Consider the following 8,974-nt stretch of genomic DNA (forward strand, 5'->3'; position numbering starts at 1 on the left):
AAGCAGTACTGGGCACACTGGAGAAGGGGATGTTTAGGGTTTGAGTGGGCATGAGGCCTGGCCTTTCTGACCTGGATTTGTAGACTGTGGCATTTTGAATTCAGAGTGGATGTCTATAGGCGAATGTTAACAAAGCTTCTGAAGTTCATGCCTGGGACTCAGGAGATAACTGGATAGAAAGGATAATTATTGATAAAACACATAAAAAAAAAGACGACACACGCAGCTGGGCCTCCCAAGCCAGGCTGAGGACGGGCCCTTTGGTAATGTTCTAAAGTTCTGTATCCTGAGGTGAAGAAACGGATGCAGGAGAGTGAGGAATGGTGGCCAGAGACGCAGAGGCAGCTGGGAGGCCACAGAGCGGAGGCAGAGGAAGAACGATAACCTCAGATGTTGCCAGAGTTGGAGCAGTTGAGGACCAGGAAGATGCCAGCGAACATGGCACCTGGAGGCCAGGGTGACCTCCGGGATGATGCTTCTGTCCTTGGAGGCTGCAGACATCCTGTCAGACAGGTCCAAGTGGGCAAAAAATGGGTGCCAAGGCAGATGAAACAGACCGAGGATTTGCTAGGAAACTCTCATGGAGAATTAAGAAAGAACGGAGGGAGGCGGGGGGGGGGGGGGGAACGACGACAGAGACCGTGATGCAGACCTAAGACCTAGAGCAGCAGAAGGTAGGAAGTGTAGACTTCAGTGCTGTCCTCAGAAGGCCGTAGCCAGGTAACAGGACATCATGGAGAAGGAGGTAACTGGGAAGAAAAAACCACCAGAGGGGCCTTGCCTTGCCTGTTACAAGAGGAGGATCCCAGAGGAAAGGAGGCTTCCACAAGTGGGGGTATGGGTGGAGGCTAGCATCAGGCACCCCTTTTCCCCAAAGTCAGTACTCTTGAAGGAGAGGGGAAGGTGTGCTGTCATGGCATCACAGAAGCCAAAGGAAGTAGAGTCACACTATGGTCTAAGCTGTTGTGATCTCCACCCCAGCATGGCCAAGACAGAGGAGAGTAAGGAGAAGGCCAGGATGGTGAGAAGGCTGGACCCTGCTGTCTTTGCCTCACTCCATCATGAACAGCTGTCCAAGGCCACATAGTTCCGTAGATTGTCAAGAGTAGAGAGAGTTGTCCCTTTCCTCAGTATGCCTGGCTCTGTCCTCCAGCCCCAGGCATCCCACACTTCCAGTCACTCGGGGCTTGCTCTCACAGTTCATATCCAACAGACATGTTGCCGCCCATATACATTGCTCTTCTGGTAAGGGTGTCTGGACTTTCTAGCTTCATGTCTCAGGCTCAGAACTAGAGTTAATGTCCTGTGGCCCATGGGAGAGAAGTGTGAAAACCGTTCCACTTGCCTCTCTGGAGTCCACTCCAATGAGCTATCTTAAGAAATGTCGCCCAGCAACTCTTTCTCTGGAGCAAAGTTCCCACTGTGGTTTGCCAAGGTGTTCTTGCCCAGTTAAGCAAATGAGGAAACCAACTAACTCTCTGTGTTTGTCCCCAGGTGACCTCATACACCTGCCTCCATACCTTCGAATGGACTTCTTGTTAAACAGAGGGGCACCAGGCACCAGCAGGGACCTGAGTTTAGGACAAGCGTGCTTGGAACCCCAGAAAAGTCGGACCCTGAAGCGCCCCACGGTCCTTGAGCCCACCCCTATGGAGGCTTCCTCCTCCGCCTCTTCCACAAGAGAAGGACAGCAGTCGTGGCAACAAGGCGCCGTGGCCACCTTACCTCAGCGAGAGGGTGCAGAGCTGGGACAGGCAGCTAAAATGAGCAGCTCCCAGGAGTCACTGCTGGACTCTCGAGGCCATTTAAAAGGAAACAATCCCTACGCAAAATCTTACACCCTGGTATAACACATGGCGTGGCTGGACAGCGGTTGTAAATACAATTTAAATGATCCAATCAAAGCTACCTTTTTTTTACGGAATTCCAATATTTATAATTAAAGAAAATTGCCAAAATATATTAAAAAAAAAAAAAGAAAGAAAGAAAGAAAATACTGAAACCACAGACAGTGCAAAGACTTCTCTGCTTTTCTTCCGTCTGAGTGTGGGCTCCATCTGCCTGGGCATCTGATTTTTGGGGAAAGAAGTCCAATTTTATGATTTTCACAGGCTATAGCGTTTTTACTGATTTTCTACAAAGTGCATGGGGACTCGTCAAACCTTCTGAACAGAAGTTCTAGCACACAAGAGTCAAGAAAGGAAATGGGGGGGATTAACCTATTTGTGAGTTGAAGAGGGACGTTGCTGTGGGGGCAGGGGGAGCCTCCGACACCTTCGCACACCTTTCCTTCCCGCTAGGAACCAGGTCCTCGGTTTGATTTTCTGTTGTTAATTAGGATGAGTGCTGTCAGTGAGGGGGTGGGGGGAAGCCATTCTGTTTTCTTTTTTGTTTACTTTTTAATTTGATAAGACACTCTTTGCATTTTGTCTAAGCGAAATAAAAGAGAAAAGGTGGTCTGCCTTTATTTGCATGTCTACTGATACCTCCTGTCCATTGCTCGGGCCTCCTTCCTGCTCACATTGGCGTTTGTGAACAAAATGACTGGACCCAGTGCCCAACCTAGGAAAACAGATGCTACGCTCTGAACAGAAGACACAGCGTCAACTCTGCGGCTGGAAAAACCAAACAAAAGGCAGCCTGGTCTCCATCCAGTATTCAAAGCCCCTCACAGGACTCAGGTCCTTGTCCACTGCAGGACCTGCTGTCAAACTCATCAGGGTCAGTAGACCTTTTCCAAATCCAGCGCACTGCTCTTTGTCAATAAAGTTTTATTGGAAGAAGTCCAAAGGCCCTACGCTCCATTTGCATTATCTGTGGTTGCTTTCGCGCTGTGATGTCAAGTTGAGTAACAGTGTGGCACACAAAGCCTGGAGTATTCTCTGGCTCTTCACAAGAGATGCTTGCTCACCCCTTAGTTCTTGTTTAGCCATGACTTATGTGAGAAAGGAAGTGATGATGTGCCCTACTTCCCTTTCCTGCCCTGTCTCCACTGTGACTGACAGATTCGCAGCAGACCATCTTCAGAAGTGTCAGCTCTAGTCCTCTCCCTGGTACCCAGAGGAAAACCAGTCCATATACAGTGTTCCTCCAAATTCTCTTTTTCTTTTCCTTTCTCTCTGTCTAAATGCCTTATCATAGGGCTTACCCAAACAGAGAGCCTACTCACAAATGGGAGGGACCATATCCCACATCCCTTGACTCTTACACAGTGTGCCTTAGAAAGAGCCTGCCATCCTCTGAGGCAGCAAAACCCCATTCCAGATGCCTCTCCCCAAACAGGCAGGAGAACCAGGTCTTCACATTAGAGTTTTGGCATTGACTAGAAAAACTGACCCCATGTCCACAGCTCCCTACTTCCCAGGAATGCCATACACAAGTACCTCTTTAGACCTCCTTTATGCGCCCCCATGGAATCCATCAGCAAAAACTGGTGTGGTAATTACTATCTGGAACTTGATTACAACACTCCCTTTCCACCTTCCTCCCTTCTCTTTCATCCTTCCCTCCTTCCATCTATCTTCTAGGCAGACTTTGTGCCTCCTGAGCTTCAGACACACAGAGCACAGTCAGAGAAGGTACAAGACTCCATCACAGCCATGCCACAGCTCTGACACGAGGGCTCTGTGAATGTGAGGTATATGCTACTTGCCATGGTTTCAGAGCACAATTTATTCCTGATATCCTCATGGATGCGGAAGGATCAAGACGCTGCTTTCTAGAGAAAGAAAGACAAACCCTAGCATCCATAAGTCTAAAAGTTGTAGAGTTCCCACCCTTGGAAGTGTATTAAGGTTTTTTTCTCCCAAGATGTAAAAAAATAAAAGATTCGACATGTCTGCCTCTGCAATGGATTGCTTGCAGGATTCCTGCCTTGGAAACACTTGTTAAAATGAATTCCACATGCAAGCACTGTATCAAAAACCCCCTCTGCCTCAAATATGGGCCCAATACTGTCTCCAAAGGGGTGTGGAGCTGTGAATTAAAAGACCATTATGACAGCAATAACAGTGAGTTTTCCTCTGTATCCTCCTGTCTCTCTCTGGTTTGTTTGGGGGAGGTCACTGGATTATCCATGTCCTCACATGGGTCTATGGGAACTTAACCGGAGTTCCATACTAGAAAGTTTTATTTTCAGTTGCTAAGGAATATGACCCAGGGATTACTCCCAGCTCTCAGACCGACACAATCCTTTCTTAGAATGGTCAACTCAGATCAATTCTTTAGCCTCTGCCTGACAGCTCTTGGGTGAATGGGCAAGAGCTATTGTTCAATGGACTGGGTTTCCTTTAATCCATCCAAATGACAGAAAAATAGCCCCTCCATAAAGTAAGCAAGTGGAGGTATTTGTGAGCCACACAGCATTCTCCACTTCTACCATCTCCTGGGACTCTGGTGCTTCTGTTTAGTTCACACATCTATGTTTTTTACACCCACATCCACAAGGCTAAGAGGATAGAAAATCTGAACAGTGAGATAGCATGAAGCTGCTCATGGGCTAGGCCAGTTAAGTCCTGAGCCCATCCTCTTGGCACCCCTGTGCCAGGGACCCCTGTACTATCCTAAGACAGAGGAAACAGATCACTGCTTAGATGGCTCTTAAAATAAGCAAACAATTTCTCTTTCTGACCTGGTGCCATGATATATGAATGACCTGATTCATTTTTTAAAACAACCAGGACATTCCAGAAAGATGCTATGAATCCATTTCCAGCAATGATGTATATCATCTTGGGATTAGGAAGCTAAGGACTAGTTTGTTATAGTCCAGCTTTAGATGTAGAAAAGTCTAAAGGAACTTAACAGTGTGTCCATGTTGTAAAGTCTTAGTTTAACCTTCTAAAGAATATGACCCAGAGATGACCTCAGCTCTTAGATAAACACATGAATACTCAGGGCTCGGAAGACCCACATAGCTTCTCTTTTCGAACATTCGATCCAAAATGACCATCAAAACAGGTGGGATGAGACAAAAGGAGAGACTTTCCTTTTTTTTTTCTCATGCATCAAGTAATTGCAACCTTCAACAAGGGCTTTAAACCAAGAAGGAATACAAAAGACTACATCTAAATTCTGAAAGAGAAGCCATGAGATCACCAAGCCCTAGTAAGGCAGGACCACTTCAGGGTCAGATAGTAGCTATGGAGAGGATCCCACTGACTGACGATAGGCTGGGTCTCAGCTAATGGGATCATCCCAGAGTCATCAAGCAATATTGAGGGAATATGTGCTGGGATGCAATTCTCAGTGTCCCACCCGACAGGCACCCTACAGTCAGGAATGTCTTCTCTGGTCGGGTGTTGATGAAACTTTTTGTTCAAGGAAGTTGGCATAGAAAATGACAGATTCAGTGTGTTCCTGATGAATGAAGGTAGGCTTTCTTATAAATAATGAAAACAACTTCTCCTTCTGAGGCAAAGGCCTGGCAGGATAGCCAGATGCCCTGTTCAGACTTTGGAACTACCCAGACAATAAACAGAGGAAGTCTGAATTCACACCATCACTGGTCCCCAAGATCCAGGAGGTCAGGGAACATGCCCTCCCTTCCAAAGTCAGTCCCATCTTATCTCCTCCATGAAACCCATATGGGTCCCTGTATCACACCACAGTCACCTGTCCCAGTACATCTACATTGGCTCTTTATCCACATGCTTATTATCTTCTGACTCACTATGTAATTTACTCCTTAAATAATATTATCAGTTCTCCTACCTAAGAATGTCCACTCCATTAGGAAAGAAATCTGTCTTACTTGCATGTGTCCTCAGTTCCCAGAATAGAGCATAGTAAGCACCCTACATTCAGAGAGTCTCAGCTATGGCATGAGCACATAAACCATCCCGTGAACTGCTTGGCTTACTGGCAGTGAGCAGCCCCAGCTCCCTTCCTGCACCCTGTAGAGGCAAGATGCAGCTTAGACCTGCGAGGGATCTGTCCTTAGGTGTTTTGACTTTGGTGGGAATGCTGGTCAGGTTCTTTTTTTTTTTTTTTTTAACTGTTGCTCTTGTTGTTCCCTTTCTCTTCTCAACCTCTCACTTTCAGACAAAGCAAATTATAAAACTTGGAAAAGGTGACTTTGAGCACCTGGCAGGGTGCTTGCCTCATCTCCCCAAATAAAGCCTATGAGCCTTTGTGTCCTGGAGACTTCAAACACGCTGTAAGAAGAAAGACCTGTTTATCAGCCCTAGCTCTGTCTTCATAGAGAAGACAGAATTCTGTCTCAAGAAGACAGTCCTTCCATAGAGAAAAGAATGTATTGGGGAATATAATCATGTGTGTATCGGTGGCTGGGAAGTGCTTAGAAAGGTCACTGGGCACAGCAGAGCCTGGATCCATCTGGCACCACAGCACCAAATCGAGCAGAGTCTCTAAGCACACTGTGAAGATCCAGGGTTGTACTTCCAGAGTTGGTTTATGTTGAGGGTCCCCTACAGCTGAACTTCGTAGAGGGACCCGTTCCTTAATACAAAATTGAATATGTCTTAGGAAGTTCTACTTCTCAGGTGGAATAGTGATGGAGCTACACTGTGACCCGTGACTTAACACCAGGCACGTGGAAGTCAGGACCTTGCCTTGAGAAAGCACTCACTGTTCATACAGCCACCAGCAAACTCAACCCAACAAAGCAGGCATGCCGTCCACTACCGCAGCTCTCCATCATCTTCCAGGGCGAGTTGTCAGTATGTCTGAAGCCAGCACCGTGGCCACTCTGATAGGACAGCATCCCTTTCACTCTGGATCTAACTTTTCCAGTTGGTTCTCTGTGAAGCCCTTCCATGGGTCTCAGATTAGAGGGTGGCACTTCACCCACTCATGTAGCAAGAGCTGACACTCAGCATCAAGGTGCTGATATTCCCAGTGAGAAGAGCCAGAGCTTTGCACTGAACAGAGAATCAGGACAATGCTTACACAGAGGCTTTCTCAGAGTCTATTAGGGAACATCCTCACTGCTACATCACTAACTGTCCCTCCGTCAATGACCTTCCTCGAGGATTTCATCTGCCTTCCTGCCTCATTGTGTTCACTCTTCAGAACACAAAAGTTGCATGGAGACTGAGATTTTGCAAGGTATACAGTGTGACAGCAAAAAATGCTGTGCTTCTATATACCCAAGCTTGACACCAGTACCAACTGCTGCAATGACCCACCATGGGATTTCAAGTGAAGTTAACTGCTGGAGAGTACTGTTTGAGACAGCTGGCTGGACCAGAAGATCTTTGAATCCTGATGACTCCCAGGGAAATGGATCTTCTCAGAATCTTTCTCTCTGGTCAAATGTGTGAAAGTCTTCGTGGAGCCAAGGCTACTTCTCATTTGTTTTTGTTTTTTTCTTTTTGTACTCCTAGCACTCCATACAAGCAGGCAAATGTTTTCAAGGTTCGTTGTGAAGTGAGCACAGGGGCACAGATGTATTGTGGGATATAAAACGATAGTCTAAATGTCCATGAGCCTGGTGTAGAAGCTGATTTTAATCTTTTTAATAATAAACTGGTAAAGTCAGCTTGTTGTTATATTCGTTTTTTGTTTGGACAGTGTAGACCAGGATGGCTTCCAATTTGCAATAATCCTCCTGCCTCAGCCTCTGGATTATAGATGTGAGCCACCAAACTTGACCTTTCTGTTTCTTCTTTATTGGAGAAAGGACTGGAAGAAAAGGAAACAACAGCTTGATCGTTTGCTAGTTAAAGGCACTAGAGCCTTTACTGTGGGTTGCATAAAATCTCACAGGCTGGTGCTGGAGAGACCAACCTTCCCCAGAGCCTTACAAATAAAAGCTGCTCTTTAGGCAGGGCTCTATTCAATCATCACCCTTAGCAGTTCTTGCTGGATCCTATATATAATCATCCCTAGAAGTGATTCAAGTTGTTGCCGGCCTTGGTAAAAAGGCACGTGGCCTGTCCAGAATGATGGGGTCTCGGTCACTCCCTCAGACCACTGCCCCTATTGATAGGACATCTCCCTTCTCCCCACCAGAAATGGGAACTAGAGGACCAGGCTGAGCCAGCCCCTGTGAAACCAGCACATCCAAAGCCAAACTGGTTCTAAACAGATGGGGCATAGCTTTCAAGATAATTCCTAAATTCTCATTCCATTTCCTCTCTGCATCCTTTCCCTCTCTCCCTACACCCTTGATGACCCCAACCCACTTAGGATAAGAGAGTGTCCTCTAGTGTCTGCCAGAGTCTGAATGGTAACAACTCCCAATTCCTTGGATCCTTACAGCCCCCAACTCTCTCTCGCTTCTGATAAGTAAAATGTTCAAGTCTCACACATCAGGAGAAAGAATGCAGGAGAAGGAGCTTGGTCCTACCTCACCTTGATGTGTGATGCTTTGTTCAAGGCCATGGGAAGCCTGCCCTTTTCTTAATGGAGACAGAGGAGGAGTGGGCGGGGAGAAGAGAGGAGAGGAAGCAGGGGAAACTGTGATCAGTATGTAAAATAAATTTTAAAAATAATCAAATTTTAAAAAAAGAAAGAAAACCTCTCCTTCCCCTCCCCTTGTAGACATTGCCCTTGCCTCCCTTGTGGGTAGGTCAGGACGCCCTAGTAACACTCAGCATGGTTCCCCTCCTGCAGCAGTGGAGCCATGGTCTTCCTCCTGGGTTCTAATTCTTTTCTTCTTTGGACTGATTCTTCATTTCAGGGTCCTCAGTCTCCAAAGCGCCTCCAAAGATGTGTGTTCTCAGAGTCTGTTGCCCAGGCCAGATACAACTCCCCCGGACAATTTCAGCATGTCCCCTGCCAACAGAGCCTCCCATGTCCCACCATCCAAAAAGTACTGGCCTGAGCTTCTTCCCGGAGATCTCAGCCCAAACCCGACAACCATCTGGATGTCTGTCAAAGCTCCACCTCACCTGTGGGGCACTCACCTGCTGCTCCTGTCTGCCTCTCCCCACTCCTGCGGATGGTGCCCCTAGAGCCCCGTTTGGCCACCACATTCTCTCCCCATGTGCTGTGTTCTGACTTTTCATTC

The 8,974-nt window shown here is 47.0% G+C and overlaps 1 protein-coding gene across 1 annotated transcript in view; it reads left to right on the top strand.

The window, feature by feature from the left end:
* The window catches only part of LOC114700349 (Down syndrome cell adhesion molecule homolog), a 216,542-nt gene extending 210,592 nt beyond the window's left edge, over nt 1-5,950 (top strand). Inside the window, exon 27 of the mRNA XM_037210023.1 lies at nt 1,495-5,950. Within this exon, the coding sequence (XP_037065918.1) occupies nt 1,495-1,850 (356 nt within the window). The 3' untranslated portion in view covers nt 1,851-5,950. The remainder of the gene's footprint in view (nt 1-1,494) is intronic.
* Nucleotides 5,951-8,974: the final 3,024 nt, after the last annotated feature.

Source organism: Peromyscus leucopus, chromosome 12, assembly GCF_004664715.2.
Source record: "Peromyscus leucopus breed LL Stock chromosome 12, UCI_PerLeu_2.1, whole genome shotgun sequence".
NCBI lineage: Eukaryota > Metazoa > Chordata > Mammalia > Rodentia > Cricetidae > Peromyscus > Peromyscus leucopus.